This window comes from Echiichthys vipera (assembly GCF_963691815.1).
Source record: "Echiichthys vipera genome assembly, chromosome: 17".
Lineage (NCBI taxonomy): Eukaryota > Metazoa > Chordata > Actinopteri > Perciformes > Trachinidae > Echiichthys > Echiichthys vipera.
Window position 1 is genome coordinate 11,879,029 of NC_139842.1, and position 20,346 is coordinate 11,899,374.

The 20,346-nt window shown below is 44.9% G+C and overlaps 1 protein-coding gene across 2 annotated transcripts; it reads right to left on the reverse strand.

Moving 5' to 3' along the window:
* Positions 1–4,371: 4,371 nt before the first annotated feature.
* axin2 (axin 2 (conductin, axil)) lies at positions 4,372–19,832 on the reverse strand. 2 transcript variants are annotated; one of them, XM_083930595.1, is made up of 11 exons: positions 19,488–19,832; positions 17,212–18,138; positions 15,270–15,401; positions 13,132–13,234; positions 11,111–11,251; positions 10,488–11,014; positions 10,207–10,374; positions 9,867–10,082; positions 9,565–9,699; positions 8,623–8,772; positions 4,372–5,946 (listed from the first exon to the last, which is right to left on the reverse strand). In XM_083930595.1, the coding sequence occupies exons 2-11, from the start codon at positions 18,018–18,020 to the stop codon at positions 5,820–5,822; spliced, it is 2,508 nt and encodes an 835-aa protein (XP_083786721.1). In that variant the 5' UTR covers positions 18,021–18,138; positions 19,488–19,832; the 3' UTR covers positions 4,372–5,819. The 2 variants fall into 2 exon arrangements, 1 of the variants encoding a protein (XP_083786721.1); XR_014593565.1 differs by having other exon boundaries at positions 5,830–5,946; positions 9,647–9,699.
* Between the last annotated feature and the right edge of the window lie 514 nt (positions 19,833–20,346).

The following is a 20,346-nucleotide window of genomic DNA, read 5'->3' on the forward strand; positions in this document are numbered from 1 at the left end:
TTTACAAAAGATGCTTTTCCTTCAGCTGCAGGGAGGATGCACGCAGAATCTCCTGGCGCGACCAGTCCAGATATCATACCTCACGTCCTCAGCGCCCTTTTAGCAGAGCAGCATCCGATGCCGTCGCGCCACTACGGTGGCAGATAGTGTTTCTGGCCCTCAACGTCAAACCCTTGTCTTCTTCATTTCCCAAAGCATTTGTGAGATACATAATCTCTTCAGATTCTTCCCATGTGATTAGGAAGGGAAATATGATGCCCTTTTTATTTCTGTCAGTCCATTTTAGGGGGGGGGGGGGGGGGGGGTCTACCTTGGAAGATTTGTTTCAGCCTTCAAATGTTTTGGTCACATATGTTGGTCATTAAATTACCAGGCGCTTGTCTTCTAAAAACAGGAGCGATGCAATGTATTGTTCCAAGCTTATAGACACAGGATATCTTCTCTACTGTATTACCTCACTCTCCTTTAATGCATGTCTAAATGATGCCTATATTCCACTCTTTCACTACATTTGAAAAGTCTGTAAGCTACAATAATAACCCTGTTAATTTCTTTTTGATGGATAGCTTCTTGGCCAAGCGGCTGTCATCAAAACATGTCAGCAAATTTTGCATTGATTGATACTCAAGGCCCGAGTCTGTCATTGGTTAGAACAGAGTATCAGGCAGTATAAAGTCACGTGATTGGTCACATGGTAGGGGGATCAGCTACCACAGTGGCGCCTGGCCAGGTTCCAGACGAGGCCCCCTGGTTGACCACAGTCCCATGGCTGTCTGGGTCGATGCCTGTGCGGAACAACTCACATGGCTGATCCAGGTTTCAAATGAAGGGGTTCTGGACCCAAAATTGGGGGTCTAACTCTCTCGTATCCGTCTATGGTGGAATGATTGGAGTGCATTTAAATGAGGTTGAGGTTCGCGGTGACAGACAGTGAGCAGAGATTTTTCCCATGGCCTCTTTGCTCAGCTCTGCCCTAGTTTGATGTTTTAGACGCCACATTGTGTTTTCATCCACATTGTCTTTTTTTGTGATAAAGTCTTTCATATTTAAGACTATTTGCACCTACTGATAAAGGAGTCTCCACTGCTTTGTGATTGATTCTCTTTGAAGGGGGTCAAGGTCAGGTCTTTTGTGCTATAACAACCCATTTTGGACTAGCACACTAATGACTGCATGTGGACGTCAAAGCCTTGCCTCCACCAATCAAAGCGCATCTGTGTGATCCAGGTTCCACTTCCTGTTTAGGTTCCTGTGCGCCGTTGTTCACAGTCAGAGCCTTTGATCTTGCCTCATGTGGGCGGGACAGGTAGCAGACGTTGGATATCATCAGGGCAAACAATAGCAGGCAGGGATTTGGACAGGAGGGTGGGGTGAGGGTGAAATGGCAGGTTGGCACAAAGTCATGCCAATTCATTAAAGTCCACAGCTGGTTTCTTAAAGTGGTGAACAGTCAGTGGCCCAGATAGCTGTCAGTTCTCGTTGTACAAGACGAGTACCTCCTGAGGGCAATACGAAGGTAACATAGAGCTAGAAAACATTATGTGATTATGGAGATGTTTGTGTGCTGAATCAGCCTGAAAGTCAGACTGAAACTCACTTTATTAACATTGCTCAGTTGGCATGAAATTCATTAATTTCTCATTACATCAGTGTGTAGCTGCCCCACGGCCCCAGACCTCCAGTGGTCCCAAAAAGCCAAGGGCCTTTCTTGTAGAAGGGTCCCATGGCAAAATCTAGTTCTTACTTCTTTATTATTATTATTATTATTATTATCAATAGGGCTGCAACTAACGATTACTTTCATTATTGATGAATCTGTCGATCATTTTCCAGTTTCATCAGTTGTTGGTTTATAAAATGTCAGAAAATGGTGATATCTGACAATTTAAACTTTTTTCTTTAAAAAATGCTCAAAAGGGTTAATTGATTATGAAAATAGATTAATTTAATAGTTGACAGCTGATCAAGTAAAGGTAACTGTTGGATGTGTTCCAAAGTTCTGGAAAAAATGGGGGAAAAAGTGGAAAAGTGGCTCTTGAGTTAAGGACGTTTGTCAGGCTAATGGGTTTTTTTTCCCTTTTCTTTTCACCAATGAAAAGCAGAAATGTGGCCAGTAAATCAGAAGCACAGATCACAGAACTTGCTAAATAATGTGATATCACCTTATGACCTAAGATTAAGGTCATACAAATATACACAATAAGCTCCTCTTTGTCAAAGCACTTTTTAGCAACCCTAAAATGCCTCAAAATCTTAATAAATCCAAATCTTAACAATAAAAGCACCTGCGTGTTTGAATAGCAGTCTCGAGTCTACCTAGCCCAGTGTACTCTTCTAAAAAGATGACCCCATCTAAAATAGCCCTCTATTCAAAGATGGGTTCACAAGGCCTCCTGACAGAGGAGCGCAGCTGAGTGAGAGCCTCTTAGTTCTAAAGAGTCCAAAGGGATGGCCTTCAAGTGTATGCACTGACCTTTGCTGATGAAAGGGCTGAAAATGGTATTTTAACAATATCATGATGCCCTTTCAATATGAAAGGCAGCATAAAAAACACTCTTAGCCAATGAAACTTTAAAGGGGAGAGGGTGGCAGAGAAGTGTGGTGTGCAAAGTGTGTGAAGCTATAAACTCTCACATATTTTAATTAAATAATGTACCTGGTGTACACTATGATCCTAGTTTTCTTTACATCTTTCTCAGCTGATACTTAACTGCAGCATCAGCTAGATTCATTTGGTAATGTGTTTGATATTAAATATGATGCTGGTTGTATCCCATTTTCCTCTACTGTCAACAAATCCAGCAAAAAGATCAGAACTAAAAGGGAACTGACCCCTACGCCTGGCACAGATGATTCATCTGTGCCATCAACATTGTTGTTCAAAAACAATTCATTAAGCCACTTTGCCTTTAAAACAAACATAACTTTATATTAGTGACCATTTTTTAAGGTTTACATCTCCAGTAGGAGCCTTTGACACACAGGGAAGTTAGCATTGAGAGATGAACTAACATTTTTTATTTTAGCCTTTTCATGAGATTTGTTAACAATAAGAAAAATGTAGGAAACACCTGGGGTACAAATGATCAATAATCTGAGAACAACAACCAAATGGCTGCATGTTTTGGTACTTTGTTACCATTAGTTACATTTCTGAGATAATGTCACATAAATGTAGCTTTTCATTAAACCTACAACACAGATTTGTACTGGTGGTGTGACCTTGTATGCATAGTTCCAGGTCAACATTATAAATAGTGTTGGGAAATTCGTTTTTTAAAACTAATTTCTCCTGTTCATATTGCACATTAAAAGACCCCTTCCAATTTTTATTTCTGAAACCATTATATAACATGTGTGTCCACCTTACCTTACAGATAACCTGACTATCGCCAGATGACTTTCGTTCCGCCTTGCTTCCGTCTTGTCTCAGCCTAGCTCCACTCAACCCTCTGGGATCGCTCCATAGGAAAGTGATTTCAGGTGGTAGGGCGGATTTAAGGGTGACAATACGAGAAGCGAATGTTCGACCGAGCACCTGAAACTGGGCCTTTCATCCGTAAATCCACATTACACATATGGCATGTATCCTTTTCCAATATGTTTACTTTCTAAACTTTGCCTGATGCTGTTAGTAGGTTCATCTGATTGGTTGATTTGGCTTGTATGTTGGTGATAGACAGATGGTTTATCCAATCAGCAACCAGTATTTTTGCCCCTTCCCAAAATATCTCCAAAGGAGAGTTACCAGATGGAGACGCTGAGCAAATGAGAATCATGCGAATCAATACATATGGTGGAGTCAGGTTAGTGAACCCGTCCTTGAAAGGCAGACTTTAATCTTAAAACATTATACTGCTCAAATTCCCTGATGAGCTTTACCTGTTACTACATGCAGCAGTCCATTTTCAGCCACCCTGTGAGTTATCATCTATTCACTGAGACCCTAATTGAGTCATTACACTCACACACAGTTCATGAAGGGCCACAGGAGGCCCACTGGTTAACCATGTAAACAGCTGGGTGAAATGTACTTATGGCACGCATTTGCAAAACGTCTCATTAACACACACTTAGATACTCTCCCTCTCTCTTCGTCTTGCACTAAAACACACACAGGCTCTGGTGGCCAAATTAATGCTGCATGTTTTAATTTCCAACAGGGAGTAAATTAAGAGCTGATAATGGATGCAAATCTGGCTGAGATTTCTCACTGGATCCAACGAGCTGCACTCTCCACAGCGGGGCGCACACACAAGCACACATACACGACACAAACAAAACCATAGGAAGCCATTTGCTAATTTGAAAAATAGAACATTTTAATAAAGGCTACATCTCTTCATAATTACAATAATTAAAGTACCGAGGCATCTTTTCAACTGAGCTCTATAGAACGCATAATTTACAGTTTACAAGTGGAACCAAGGAAGCCATGAAAAATATTATAAAACATAAACATGATGAAACGGATACTAAAAGGCATAAAAATATCTTTTCAACATAAGGCCCCTTGTAAAAACCAAGGGAATAATTCGACCCTGAAAATTGGGTAAAACACGGCAAGAATCCATGTAGGCACAGCTACTGTACTCAATTAAACCACTATGGACATAGTGTATATTACCACCGGCATTATCATCTGCAGCTCATAGTGCAGGTTTCAAATACACACAGAGTAACCCTACTCAAAAGCAACTCAGTCACACAATCACATAGCTAAGCACGTTGGGGAGCACTATATAGAGCTTCTTGTTGGTAAATATTAATATAGATGTAAACACATTTTGGGGACTCTAGGACCTGTTCAGGGCAGTTTCCTCTTAGTAAATACATAGGCTATTTGTGCGATGCCTGCGCCACTGAAACAAAGGCACTAAGACGCAACAGATCAAGGCTAGCTGGGCAGAGAGTCCCAGAGTTGAGAGTTAAACATTAATAGCATTTTTGTTCCTTTTTTTAGTACACTCAGAGCAGATGAGGACACAGCCACAAATCGCACTGCAGTAGTAAATATATTATCAAACTTTAAGTGATAGAGAGCCATTCTCAAAGCTTCAGCAGTAAGCTCTCCAGCCAAGAGATCAGAGATGATGTCCCGCTAAATCTCCAGGAACAGGAGTGGGTTTTTTGAAGAGGTATTTTTTTTTAAGTTTACAGTTCAATATGAGGGGCAGAAAATGAATAAAACCCATTTCCTTTGCTTGAGAACTGATGCTCAGAAGGGGTAAATAATATAAAATCACGGATGTGGAAAATTGGAGAAGTTTCTCCAACTCCAAGCAGCTTGTCCATGGAGGAATAATGGGGTTGGGGCAGGGAAATTTCCAATAAATAGCAATAGAAATCTTTACACAGCAATACAAGCATCACAATGCAATGTACATGTATATCTGCACATACATATTAGCGGTGTGCTAGCGAGTGCTAGCATGGGCAAGGTAGTCAGTCTCAGATTTGAACCCACCGGCCCGCTTCTTTGAGGAGTGGTCATTCACCTAGAGTCTCTTGAGTTTTCTCTTCTGGAAACACAGATTTGTTTCAGTCCAGCAACACACAGTCTTTTATTTTCTTCACTTCAAGGCGGGCTGTTCACATGATAGTCCTGTAATAGCAATAACTTGTCCTCTTTGCTGTTTCCTGTCCATCGTTTATCCAGTCCATCTGCCCAAACCTTGTCCACTTTCCTTCAACAACTCTCCAGTCTCCAGTCCTTCAGTCTTAGCTTAAAAGACGCGTACTTCGTGTGTGCGAGCACACGAAGGGAGTACATCCATAGAGGTGTGAAGCGTCCGTATAATCCACGACATGAGAATGTCTCACTCCATCCTCTCCACCTTGCCCAGGATCTTGCCCTCGTAGGTGGGCAGCAAGGAGCCGTCGTCTGACACCTCCTCAAACACCGCACCGCACTCAAACTCATCACTGGCCTTCTTGAAGTAGTACCTGCAGAAGAGACGAGAGATTTAACACCCAAAGACTTTTTCAGAAGCATGACTCAAGATACATTAAAAGCTTCAAAGATAAAAAGTCAAAAGAGAGATCCTAAAAGTCAAACTGCTTGCTGCCGCACCCTTTGACCTTTTTAACATCAAGGCTCATTTCTGTCGTCCATGAAAAGCCACTCGGTACACAATCAACCAAGCCTGCTGCGCTAAAGACCAACCTCCCCGGGACGGGGTGGTACCTGCTGCTAAAAGTCTAAAATAAGAGACTGGCTCTCTTCATCCCTCCCTTTGCTCCCTTTCCTTTTTCTCCATCCTGCTGTTGTGAGTTTTGCCCCGGCTAACAGGGGCCAATTAGGCCAGCGTGAAAATGAAGGGGTCCATTGACAAAGGCTTAAATTTTGGGTGCCTGCACGTCTGCCTGCACCCACTCGTGCACACGTTAGAGGACACACATGCACAGGCTTTCAATCTTTCCTCATCCTTGTTTCATTATTACAGGGACAAAGAAAAGAACAGAGACAAAGTGGAGGAGAAGAAAGAGCAAGCAGTACACTGTGTCCTTCCTTACCCCTGTTGATAGTATGAGGTCTCGCTGAGCTATAGGAAGGGCAGCTGACTGACAACTTTCTGTGTGTCGAAGAAAAAAAAACAAAAATTTAAAAAGGAGGGGCTTCTCGTCAGCCATGACTTCACTGGGCCATTAATGATGCAACCCCTCCCCATCCTCATTTTAGAGGAAGAGAAACCAGCATGGGGGGGGGGGGGGGGGTGGGGGGGGGGTCTCAGAATTCACTCATTAACTATGTAATGGAAAAATGCCTCGATTTGCTACATGTGCGAGGTGACTGGAATGTGGGTATGTTTGTGAGCATTTTCTTTTTAATGAGACAGGAGGCTGACAAAGTCAAACATATAATACTTGTAAAATGAGAGCTACAGTATAAAAATGCCTTGCAAAAGTGCACATGCGCCGATCAGCGTGAGGGTGGTCACTAATAAAAAACAGCTATATTTGAAATACAGGAAGGCTTCAACTAAACGGAATACAAGGTCTCTCTCTCTCTCTCTTTCTCTCTCTCTCTCTCAGGATAATAAAGTGAGTAAATAGTAAGACATGAATTAGAGCACAAGACACGCCTGATAATTGTATCCTCCTCTCCTTCTTTTCCTAAACCAAAAAAAAGGTGGAGCTGTCCTCTTAAAAAAAATCTTCAAAGAGCTATGATCCTTTTTGCTTAGAGAGACAGACAGAGAGAGCCTGAATTTCCACTGGAACATGTTTTATGTGGCTAGATCTGTTTTCCCCCCTTCTCTCTCTCCGTTTGCACTGACATCTGGCACCAATATCGTCTGGCAGGGCCCAGCAGTACTGTTCTTTGTTGAACCGCTGCCATGTTGAAATGACCCAACTCCACACATTCTCTGGCTGCTATTAAAGAGCCACGCAGCTCTCTCCAAAAAATGTGGACGGTATGACACAGGAACTGAGACAGCAAGCCAGTGAGAAAAGATGAGAGGATTGGGGGGGGGGGGGGGGGGGGGGGGGGTTAAGTACTTGTCACATTTGTTGATCCACAAACGCTGCACACATCTGGACTTCTCCCTGTCCAGATGTTATTTTAGAAGTTATTTTTCTTTTAGTCAAGAAATAGTTTGGTAACTGTAATTATTAACACAATACTCAGGCCATGCTTATTCTTATCCTGGAGACCATGGCAGCCTAAACAACAAATGTTAGATTGTTTCCCTCTAATGGAAAGGAGCAATCAAAGTAAAAATCTTGTTCTGCAAACACAACGAAGCTGTGCAGCACCAGTCAGGGCCCTGAAGTGCAGCAAACAAGCATATCTGGCATTTAACAATCTGCCTTTCAAAAATATCCATAAAATGATTACAACATGTGTAAACATTGTGCGTGTTCAACGCAAGAACATTCATGGGCTGAAAAAAGAGCCCCTGATAGCATCAGTGAAGAATTTGCACGCTGGCCATTTGTGTGAGTCTTTGTTGGTTGAAATCAAAGGGGCTGGGGCTTCAAAGCCATGTGTATTAAGTGTGCCTTAGCATGGAAATCAATACCAGATGGGACCCAAATCGCTGCAGTTCAAACTCTTCCACTAACCCCCGCAACACCCACCCTCCCTCCCTCTTGGCCTCTCCTCTCAACACACACAGTGGCCTGAATCTACGCACGCACACATGCATGCACGCGCACTAATAAATTAGGGGGAAATAGATTAGGTCCTTATGGTCACACAGGCATTGACCACAATTTAAAAATGTATGGATGTAGCCTTTCAGTTGGCTAACATTTGACATCCTCGCTTCAGTGTGTAGTGTCCTTTAGTCCTGCCCTGTTAGATTAACAAGGTCTTAAATGTCACCAGGTTATGACGAAAAAACACTAATGATCACAGATTGCAATTCAGCTATAAGTGACTCCTCTACCAATTTCAGACAGAGACCTGTTACGCTGTCTGCAAGAAGGTTTTGTTTATACAAAAGGCAACAGTTTGTTCTCAATTATTGTTTGACATAAAGTGCAATGAACTGATAGCGTTTTATTGCCGGTAATCACAATATGACAGAAGCACCAGTAGCAAAAGTTCACATGACATCGCTGTCGTTAAACTTTAACCGACATCTCAGTGTTTACAAATTTCCATCTACACACCTGTAGCTGCCCTTTTTGCGGAGCTGCTCCTTGAAGTGGCCCAGGGTGAGACTGTAGCTCTTCATGTTCCTGCGGTAGGGGATCTCCTCACCACAGAAGAAATACGTCACCACTGTCTCTCCTTCTGAACCCTTTTTACACTCCTTGATCCTGAAAGTAGACAAAAAGGGGAGAAGAAGAAGACTGTGTTAAAAGCAATGGACACACTCATGACACTTAATAAGATAATGATCAAAAAGAGAAATCAGAAACAGAGCAAAGCTTCTAAGGGACTATACCAGCAATCTACTTCAGTACTGAGCAGAGATACAGTAACAGAACCCTGACTGAAGGAAAACATGAGCGAGTGAGCGGCCTAGTGCCTTCCGTAAACGTGTACTTATGTGTTGTGTGTGCATGTGGAGAAGGGGCACAGTATTATCAATTCCCCTTCAGCTATGTCCAAGGCTTTGTAGGCCCACTTCAGAGGAGCTCTTTGCAAAGCTCTGCTCGCCCAAGCCGACAGCCAGCTCACTGAAGGACAGCCAATAAAAATGATACATATATATATATATATATTTATATAAAAAAGGGATTTCTCAGTCAGGTGGTGTAGTGACTACACACTCCCCACACGCAGCACAAATACACAAGATTCAAGCAAACGGAGGCAGAGCCCATATCTGTTTGCAAAGCTTAAAATAAGCTTTGCAAAGGGGGGTCACCTTCTCTTTTGAATGACTACATGTGGGTGTGTGCGTATGTCTGCTGTGTATGTTTGCACGTGAATGCATGTCTTTCTCCCTACATATGCAGTGAGCAATGCAGGTGACAAGCAGGAAGAGTTAAAAGGGTAGAAGTACACTGCAAGGTGGAGGTTATGGCTGAGAGGAGGAGGAGGAGGAGCAAGAGGAGCAGAGAGGAGGAGAGGAGAAGGAGGGCAGGACACTAGAGGCATCGTACTCTTCTGACTGGAGAATGGGGCTGGTTGTGAGGAGGCCAGCAGGGCTGGGATTGGCTAGAAACAGAAGCACAGACCCCTCACCCTGGACAGGCGCTTGGTGGCTCTTCTCCTGCTGGAGACTGGACGTCGAATGCCTGGGAAGAGATATGGCATAAACTTTAACACCAGGTTTAATAATACTCAGGGATATTTCCTGCAGTAAAAATCATCAATATATTTCAAAAACCAAATGTAGAAATCATAATAAGGCAGACCAGGGCTAAGAGCAATATTCAACAACTACTCTATCATTTCTGTGTACCTTTGCTTGGTGGTCTTGGTGGAGACCTCCTCCAGTCTACGGCAGGCTTCCTCCAGCTGGGCTAATGTGTTGGGAGGGGGCAGGGGAGGCATGGCTGGGTCCTGAATGAATGGCTGGGCTGGCTGGTGGCTACGTAGGTGGCCACAGCTTCCGCCACCACCCCATGTGTGTGTCTGCGTAGAGGAGCCGCCAAAGGACTTCTTGGTGCTCTGGTTACTGCAAGGGAGAATGGAAATAAGATAACATTTATTAACAACGGGCAATGATGGGACATAAGATTAGACTAAAATACAACCTAAAACTAAAAACCCTTGAGCTCCAGGTACCAGCTACTCCTTACCTGTGGGACTTGTGCCTGCTTTGTCGTTTACTTTCCAGGATCCACTGCAGCACATTTTGGGTGGGGTCTGTCGTGTCGCTGGGCAGCTGCAAGTCCTCCATACAGCTCTCTGCTACTCCATCCTCAACCCCTGAACGACACACACGCCTGGACAGAGAGCTGGAGCGCCTAAGAGGATAGGAGAGAGAGAGAAAACATTAGCATGGTTTATTTTTAAACAAATTAACACAAGAAACTTTAAAATAAATGAGACATAAACTCAAAAGCTGCTTGAAACTGACCCCACACTGTTGTCTACTGAGATGGCCCCACACATCTCTCTGCCCAAGCTGCGGCTGCGATGGTAAGGCTGGCAGGGCTGGCAGGGCTGGCACTCGGCACTGCTGGAGCACAAGCTGTGCACCCTGAGGGCTGCCTCCTTTTCAATCTGCTCCTTAGTCTTGGGACTGGCATGGTGGTGGATGTAGTGGTGGTGGATGTGTTTTGTGCTCTGCCTGCTTACAAGGGTCCTGCTGGGGCCCAAGGCTAGAGTGATAGCCCCTTGGTCAGGACAGGAGGGCCCTGTCCTAACCGGGCCCTTCATTCCAAAACCAGCTCGCGTGATGGGCCTGTGCTCTGGGGAGCTGGAGCGAGGTGAGTGGCGAATGACAGCAGGGGACTGGCAGCCGGGCGTCTTCAGAACGCGAGAAAGGTGCTCATCCAGAATCGCCTGGGGGTCCTCGTCGGAGGAACCAGGGAGGAGGGTCAAAGGGTGGGGAGAGAGCAGGGGAGCACTTCCCATCATCTCTGTGTCTTCCTTTTCCTCCTCCTGTTAACAAAGCGTTCAAAATTATTAATTGAGGAATTACTTAAAAAAACACCTTACAGTACAGTACTTTTCCATAAAACACAATCTCATACAAACCTCCTGAATCTTATGCAGCTTCTCCTCCAGAGAGTTGATGGTGTCCTGCTTTCTCTTTAGGTTCTCCAGACGGGAGATGAGCTGGGCTGCAAACTCTGATGGCTCCATTGGGACCATCTCCTTGGGAGGGCGGCGAGTACGCTTTGGGGAGAAGGAAATACATTAGACATTGGTTCATGTGTCATCCCTCGATGCTCAAGTCCTATCCCTCCCCAACTTCTACAAAGATCTGTCTACATGTATGCATTGTTCTCCACCAGCGGCTGCTCCACCATTGGTATTACTGATCAGGGAACTCTCATGGGCACCCAAGGCTACGGGTTGTTTCAAGGGGTGGTAGGCCTGGTGCATGGCCATGCTGGGCTAGGCCTCGGCTGGTACCCTCTGTCATCATCAGCAGGCCTCTTTTATGTCAGCTAACTTCAAAGGCTTCCTTGTCAAATATCAAACACTCAGTGGGGGGAGAATATGGTGGCAGAGGTTGGAATGGAGGGACAGATAGATGGGAAGCAGTGGCTTTACATCTAGGAATAAAAGCCACATATCGACAGGGGGTGGAAAAGAACTCCAGGGAGGAAAGGATGAGGGATTAAAAGAAATGGTAGAAGCTGAGATGCAGAGATGTGTGCTCGCAGGGGGGGAGAGAAAGAGAAAATGAAGAGAGGGAAGGATTGAAGGAGAGAGATAAAGATGCAAAAAAAGGATGGGAGATCAGAAAGGTTGACGTAATTTATTCCCCTCTTGTCACATACTGGGCACCTTTGAGGTACAGTATAGTGACAGTATGAGAATGTGTGCGTGCACCCACACATCTTAAATTACTAGCATTTTTACGCAGGGGCATTCTTGATTTCTCTTCCTCTTTTTTGTTTCTCCCATTCCTTTGTAGTGGGGATGAGGGGGAGAAAAGAATGAGAAAAAGAGGCGTTGTCTGATGGAGCCCGAGGCTGGTGCACCATGGGAATGGAAGCCATCGCCAAAAATCTGACGGGAAACCAAAACAAGAATAAAAGCAAAAATAAAGCAAAAGGGGGACAGGGAGAGAAGAAGAGTGGCGAGAACCAATCTGTGTTGACAAAATGAGGGGTACACCAAGTTTATTTCAGCAAGCTGCTTCTGTAACTACTACTTCGGCAAGATGCCGCCTGCCTGTTTTGGATCTCCTTTCCTGTTCTTCTCTCAACCTGAAGTTAGCCTCTCTAAGCCGTAAGCTACCAACTCCCCTCTGACCCGCTGAGAGCTCACATGACACGCTCAAACTCTTCCCTAAGATCCCTCACTTTTAGGGGAGGGGGCCTGGCTGTGTGTGTGTGTTTGTGTGCATGTATGTATGTCGGGGGGTGGGGGTACTGGAAAAAAGGGGGCAAGCTCTGTTGGAAGTTGTCACTTCCCTGTGCGTTTGCTCCATTCATCCTTGGATCAAAGCGCGGCGTGTGTGTGCATGTGTGTGAATGTGTGTGAATGTGTCGGAGTATCTTTGTGTTTTTGCTGGGAACTGGGCTGATTTCAGAGCCCTCGGGATAAAGCGGCAGAGATCTTCCTCATTTCTTCTTATTCTCCATATTTACAGCATCGGTTGGGGAAGAAAAACCCTGGTGTGTTCCGAGCTCTGCGGCGATAAACAGCTTAGAGACCCCCCTTGTCTCCCACAGACTTCAAGGAACCCTAATGGGGGTGTAGGTGACACCAAAGGTAGCGAGGAGGCTTGTGTTTGTATGTGTGTACTTGCGCTTATGCGAGTGTGTGTGAGAGTGGGAGGCTGGGTCTTTGACGTTACTCTTCAGATCTTTGCTGGTGATGTTGAATTGAGAATGCAGAATACAGTTTGTGCGGTACTATTCATAGAACCAAGAGACCCGAAACAGAGGGTGGTATGGAAATTACACTATGGGACCCAGGTTCAAAAAGACTTTGGAGCATGTGTACGTGTCGTGTGTGTGTGTGTGTGTGTGTGTGAGAGAGTGTGTCTGTGAGTGTGTGTGTGAGTGTGTGTGTGCTCGCTCATGTTTGTGTGTACTTACAGGGAAAGCAGGCAGAGAGACTTGACTGTTCATCCTCATGTTGCGCTGCATATCTCTCTGTAGCTGTTTCTTTGAGCCCAGTTTATACGGAGGGATGCCATCTCTGGGGGTGTACAGACAGATCACAAAAGGTCAATTACCCAATCAGATACATCATGTAAGACCAAACAGCCATTCAGGAAGAAGCTTATTAGCTAACTGGGTAGATCAAAAGCCTTTCAAGCTAGAATAAATCTAATCAATTAGTTCTCCCGTCCATTTTCTTTTTCATCTTTTAGACATAATAAAGAGAACAACGAAGACACTCAGAGTCAAGCAGTTCCGGTCATGTTTGTATGCCAGAGCAGACTGGGCTACATTGTTGTGATGAGTGTCGCAGTAGGTTTTGTTTGCCCCAGTAATTACACTAAATTTCATCTCTGGCTCCCGCACAGAACTGCACACCAGCATACACACAGACACACTCCGCAGTCAGTGTGCTCTACTGGCCAGAAGTAGGGTGAGCATTAGCATTCCCCTACTGAATTTTATGTTGCGCTGAGGACACTGTTAGCATTAGCAACTTGATATACTTATTCAAAGAGTTACTGCGGGACAGGACCCAAGGGGTTTAACCTGGTTAAATCTGAGGGACTGAATGGCTGACTGGGTAAAAATTAAATCAAACAACAAACAGCAAAGCTCAAGCTTCAAACTGGAACACTTGACAGTGTAAAACAGCGCATTTCCCCCATGCTAAACACCAGTTTCCTGGTGACCTAGCCTAACTGAGGAGCACTTTTCCATTTTTGCTTTGAAATGCCACAGTCATGCGCAAAAGCAAATCCCCCCCCCCCCATCTTCATTTGGCAAGCGCAGCCAGCCTCTGATCTCCGCACATCAAAAGGCTGGTTTGTAAGATAAGGTAATGTTTGAAGTCTGCGCAGCTGCATTCCCCAGCGTCCAAGCAAATCCATAAATAAGATATAAGCAAAAATCCCCCCTCCACCACTCTCTTTCTCTTCCCACCCAACCGCTCCCGCCCCCGCTGCTTTTTCCCTTTTCTATTCTTTTCTATATCTGTAAATGAGATTCAAATGTTTATGGGTCCTTTTAACTGACCTAAAGAGAGGCAGATATCCTGATCAAGGCCAGAGCGGGCAGGGACTGAGGTGTGGAGGTTTTGTGTCCCTGTGGCCAGGGCTTTGTCACTGCACTGGGCAAAGTACAGCAGAAAAGGTCTATATGGGCCGCGGCCTCTTTGAAGCAGGGCTGTCTAGAGATATGCCACAGCAGAGGACCCTGTTGTAAAACAAACTCTTTATAGCTTCCATATTTATGTGTAGCCCAGTCCACTGGTCTCACTGAACAAACGCACAAAAATATATTTAGCTTGGTCATGGCTTCTTCAGTGTCATCATCTGCGAAGGCCTTGACCTCCCATGTGAGATGAGGTAAAGAAGAACTTGGTCCAAGATTTTTCTGCTTTCTGTCCAAAAACCAGCAGACCTGAACGCTCATGGCCTTGAGCTGTGCACCTTGCAATGACTTCATAGTAACCTGTCACTTGAGAGACACGTGATTACGCCAAGTAATCCTTTTGAAGAACGAGGCCCTAGGCACGTACACAGATAAGCACAAACCACATGTGGACAGAGGTGTAACACTTGTGCACTATTTTTGTGTAGAAACGATAAGCCAACCCCTTGATTAGTCAACCCATAGGCAGTTAATCAACAACAGTTTTGATAACCAACCAAACATTTCACTAATTTTGCAAAACTGCCAATCTTCTCTTACTTCAGGTTATTAAAATTGGAAATACTGCTGGTTTTCTCTTCGGTTTTTGGTCAGACAGAGCTTGTGACAATATCTAGACTAAAGTATAAATCAGATATTGAAACTAACTATTAGTTGCAACTCTACACTACTTGACATCAAACTGATGACATAAAATCTAAAGCCTGTATAATACCCATGTGTCAACTTACAAAGTCTCTCTTCCTATACAGTATAATGTTTAAAAAAAAGTGGTTTTGTGGCACAATGATGGCACTGATTCATACCTTATCTTGTGTTAAATGTTTTAAATTAACACACGTACCCACTACAGCAAACCATTTGTCACACACACACACACACACTTAATATTCACTTACACACTGCTGTCAGTCACGGACATGGCATCATCGGTCAGGGCGTCACTGGACACCTCACTGTCGTTGGTGCTGCTGACGGGGGCGAAAGAGCCCACATGGCAGGGGTTGAGTGAGTCTCCTCTTTTGTACGATCTGGGGAGGTTACAACAACAGAAATGGTATTGATAACAATACGAACACTATGAAACAGTATCCCAACAGGTGGGTGACATTTCATTTGTATTTCACTTGTGTTGAGGATTAGGACAAGTGATCTTCTGAGGTTTTAATGACACTAAGAGGACGAAGTGATAAATGTGTGAATATGACCTTGTCTGCTACCAACAACAACTACACCATGTAATGAAAGAATGTGAACGGCTACTCTGGAGCCTGGAAACCTCGACCCTTACAAGTTCATCTGCACTGGGAAAGCTGTGGTTTTCTCCTTATGCCCCATTTATTCCTTCTTAAATAACCCACAACTTCTCTCTTTCCATTTCTCTCATTCACACTCACTCTTTCCTCAGCGTTCATCTCCCACTGTGCGTGCATTCTTGCCATGGTACAGGAGGAGGAGAAAAGGGGGGAGTGACCAAAAGAGGAAAAAAATAGTATAGACCGGAAGCATGAGAGTGTGTAAGAGAAGGAAAGAAGGGGGAAAAAAAGAGAGGGTCTTCATGAGGGAGCAGCAGGACTAAAGCTGTAGGCCCCCAGCTCCAGGCTGACCTTCAGAGAGGCTTGCAAAGAGTCAGGTATTTAACACAGCTGGCCTTGCATTCTTCCCTCCCTGCCTCTCTCCCTCACCCCCTCATTTATCCTTTCTCCTCACTACCTTTCTTTCATAAGATGCCCCCCCTCGCTGTCCTTCCTTTCCGCTCTCTTTCCCCACACTTTCGATCCAAAAGCATGCCTCTTAGTCCCCATCCCTGAGTTTTCAAAAGGAAAAAAAGATAAAAGTGGAGAAGGTGGGGGCAAGGCAGCAAAGGAGGGAAACAGAGGAATTGAAGCAAACAAGAAAAGAAGAGAGTGAGAGAGTTCGGGGTGGGGAGGTGGGTGTTGATTCTGTACTGTAGCTGCTGCCGTTCAAAGTTTGTTTTCAAAAAGTCAGATGAGAAGAGGAGAGGGAAGTGGAAAAGAGAGAAATGGGTTGCACATGTTTTGACTCTGTAAGGTGACAATGGCTGCATGCCCAAAGAGGTTTATTCTCTCACTTTGAGGAAAAAGCATCATACTGTAGAAAAGTCCCCACCACCGCCATCCTCACACACATGCTGTCAGTGTTGTCCATAGCAGGTAGCTGTCAGTTTACTTAGCCTGTCATACTCTTACAAATTATTGATTTTTGTGCAACTAGTAATTTAGTGTCCTATTTGCAACAGCAACATCAGAAGATGCCACAATGTTATGACTTAAAATGACAGACACTTGTACACTTGTCAGGAAGCATGAAGCAAGAAATTTGATTTTACTCTATTTTAGAGAGGCAGAGATGGAAAGGCTATAATAAGCATCAAAATAAAACTACAGAACATCCTTTCCAAAGTGCCATCTATAGATCTGTTATAGATTTATATCTCTGCCAAAGGCTTGAGGGCAGCGTTGTACAGGAGGAGACATAGCATAGCAATGTCATCATCTATTATTTGCCGGCTGGGGCCAGAGCCAGCCGTGCTCTGAACTTTTCCCGTGGAAGACGATCCCTCATTCTGCTTAACTATTTCAAAGCCCCGGAAATCCAGGCGAGCGCCAGCAGAGGGCTGCTGTTGGAGATGGTTAGAGGGGCCAGAGAGCCAGGGATTGAAAGACGTACAGAGATTTCTACAAACTTAAAAGTAACCCTGAAGTGATTTGGAAAAAAAGAAACATTTACGCACGCCATTTACGCCTGTAATGTGGATTATCACTTCTGTATAACATGTATTCTACCCTAAGTACTGTTTAAAATGTGTTGCAGACATACCTGTATCCCCTTTCCATCACCTCCACCGCCCTCATGGACACGGTGGCCCTCTGCGCTTTCGCCGACAATCCAACTAGCGCTTTGGCTTTGAAATCACAACTCCACTCCTCCTCTTCATTGAGCGTGGGCAGGTATCCACATACTACTTTCAGGTCGGCCAAGCCGTTCGAGTTAACGTGATTCGGGTTTTCTCCCCCAGTCCTCACGTACTCGAGGTAAATGTCAGAGGTCAGAAACATCTGGTACGCGTTCTCCTCCATGTTGGTTTGGATCTCCGTCTGCGCCTGGTCGAACATCGCAGAGTCTATGTGTTGCTTCTTGACATTATCCCGTATGAAGGTTTTAGTCGCGGGCTTAAGCTGTTTGGCGACAATGCTGTTGTTTTCGATGTAGCGCTTGTAAATTGCTTTGGCGACTCTCTGCGTTTTGGTATCCTTGAGGTCCATTTGCCTGAAGCCATTGCAGGCGAACCAAAAGTCTAAAGTATCGACACATTTCTCTCGCTCCAGGAATGTCCTAAAAAGAAGAGCACCGTCCTGGTCCCCGAGGAGAGAGTGCAATGACTTTGTCCACCGGGAAAGCGGTGAATCCGGGGAGGCACTCCCCTCCGGCTCCCCAAGACCATCCTCGTTCCTCCTCGCTGAGGATCCCGGAGAGCCAAGCAAAACCGATTTCGGAGGGACCAGGGGTTTCATCATTGCGAGTTTGCCGGGGTAGCAGGGCGCCTCGCCCTCCTCCCCCGGCACCGGGGGTCGAGGAGCATCTTCTCGGAAACTACTGGCGATATGGTCCATAAGCGCCCTGCTCATGGCTCCGAAAGTAGCAGGAGAGAGCCTGTGTGCTGTTCGCCTCCTCTGAGCTTCTACTGTAATTTCCTCACTCTCTTATGTCAGCGGGGAAGCTTCTCTCTGGCTGCCCGTCTTCTCTCTGAAACACAAAGTATTGATCTAATCAAAACCAGATCCGCCCAAACTTCAAAGGGGAGAGAGACACAGTAAGAGTCTTTTCAGACCCTCACTGACTTCTACAGAAGAAGACAGCCTAGTTCACAAAAAGAAAGAAAAAAAAAGAAATGTGAGAAAACGCCGCAGCAGCATTACATAAACAGCATTTCTTCATATCTCGACCTGGAATGTGATTTCCACCGAGGCGCTATTGGTTAAATTAACAAGAATTTAACAGGGATTTCGCACAGTCGAGCAGGAACCACCTGAGCGATGCCTCAAGTGAATCTACATCAGCTTCGTGTTCGGTTAACAACACGAGAAGTAGTCCTCACGCGTATGTCAAGCGGGGTTATGGACTGATCACCAATAATTAGACATTGATCCTTCAAATGGACACGGTTGCATTAACATTTCCGCATCCATCACGCCTGGTGTCAGAGTTGTAGACCTGGCTGCCTGCTGCAGAATGCAAGCACATGTCTTTCTACCATCCCTGCCACTTTCTCATTTCTACGTCTCAACATCTCATCACAGGCGACTAAATCACATAAAATTGAGCCTCTCCTGCGAGTACCTGTAGGACACCAATGTGGGACTAACTCGGAGAGATGGAAAAACGTGACCAAAATAGTTAACGGAGTGAACTGGCTGCAGCTGGCTGCTGTGTTTGGTGTAGTACTAACGTTAACTCCTGCAGCTGTAACATGCTCAAATGTTTCAAACACCCAGCTATATCTCGATCCGTTATCGCAGAGATTATGAGCAGTTTGTTACGTGTGATCGCGTCTGCACCGCAAAAGCATCGATGTTACAACGCACCAGCGGCTGATGTGCAACATTGCAGATGTCACTTTGTATCACTGACAAACGGCTACAATGCTTAAGTGTTAAACTTGTAAGAGACAGCAAGAGAAACAGCACCGGGACACAGACACAACTCTGAACAGTACTAGGGTACTCCTCGAAAAAAACAACAACTCTTCAAATTTAGTCTTTCAAAGTTACTTTAATGTTTCAGTCCAGGCGAGAAACAAGTCCAATCCCAAGCACACTAAAGTCTCAGATCTTGTGGGGGGAGGAATTCCACAAAAAAAGAAACGAGCTAACCTAAATCTTCTACTCTAACTTTAAATATGAAAACAAAACAATATCGCAGAGGAATTTGGGTGAATGATACAGAAACGATTCGACGCATTTTTGGGCTCGTGAAACGTAAGAAAAGCGGTTAATTTCCCCTTGAACATTACTTCAAAGGCGAGTCAACAGCACATCAAAGGGAACTCCAATGGGGGCAGTTTGAGGAGGCGCACACACACACTTCTAACTTACCATCGATCCACGAGTTCTCTCCTCAAATTAAACTCCAGTTGTTGGTTTTTTATCCACACAAAAAACGCTTATAATCCACAGTAATCGTCTCCGCGACGCGTCCACATACAGTCCGTTCAGGTTTGAGTCGGTTCACGGAGAGAAAAATGCACTCGAGAGGGAAAAAAATACCGCTTTCTCCCTCCTCCTTTTCTCCTCCCTATGGTTTCAGGCGTCCATGCCGCACGGTAGGTCTCTCCTGTAGGCGACTCCAACACCAACTGAGCCGACAGGCTGGAGCAGCGCACTTCAAAGTAAGGAACCGACTGCCGGGTCCCGACAGCTGCATAAAAAACAATTGCAGCTTGATGCCTCCGAAAAAATAAAAAGAAGTATCGGAGCTGCCCAGATACGTTGCAGTCACTCCGGATGAAACATGTTTTTAATGTTGCTGTTTTTTCCCCCTGACTAGTGAGCTTTGCGCCTCAGTTTGACAACCTTTTCCCAGATCACGAAGTTGCTTCTACATAGTGAGGACCTTATCAAAGACAAGCAATCTTGAGCCAACTCCCCGAGGCTTTGGAGCGTCAGAAGTAACTGATCTGCCGCCCCAATAGCATTATCGCTACAATCCCTCTGTTGCTACATCAACTTTAAAGACGCAGGGATCCTTTCTTTTCAAGACCCGCATAGTTTTTGAGATTAACCCATTGGAGACCTGGGGATGCACAAAACATGCTCCGGCGTGCATCAAATGGCACGTTATATACACTCGTGATTCTTTTGGGTCACGTTACAAGACAATAGTCAGGGAGAAACATTAAAGTAGTATTTTTAATCCCCATAAGACTTTATTTGGAAAGCATAGAGCCACAGGTAT

Bases quoted from the DNA above. Each gene is read 5' to 3' on its own strand.
- axin2 (XM_083930595.1), bottom strand. From the start codon at position 18,020: ATGAGCAGGGCGCTTATGGACCATATCGCCAGTAGTTTCCGAGAAGAT. The intron at 15,402-17,211 runs GTATGTCTGCAA...TAACCTCCCCAG, and splicing joins GTGATGGAAAGGGGATACAG to ATCGTACAAAAGAGGAGACT. The intron at 10,375-10,487 runs GTCAGTTTCAAG...CTATCCTCTTAG, and splicing joins TCAGTAGACAACAGTGTGGG to GCGCTCCAGCTCTCTGTCCA.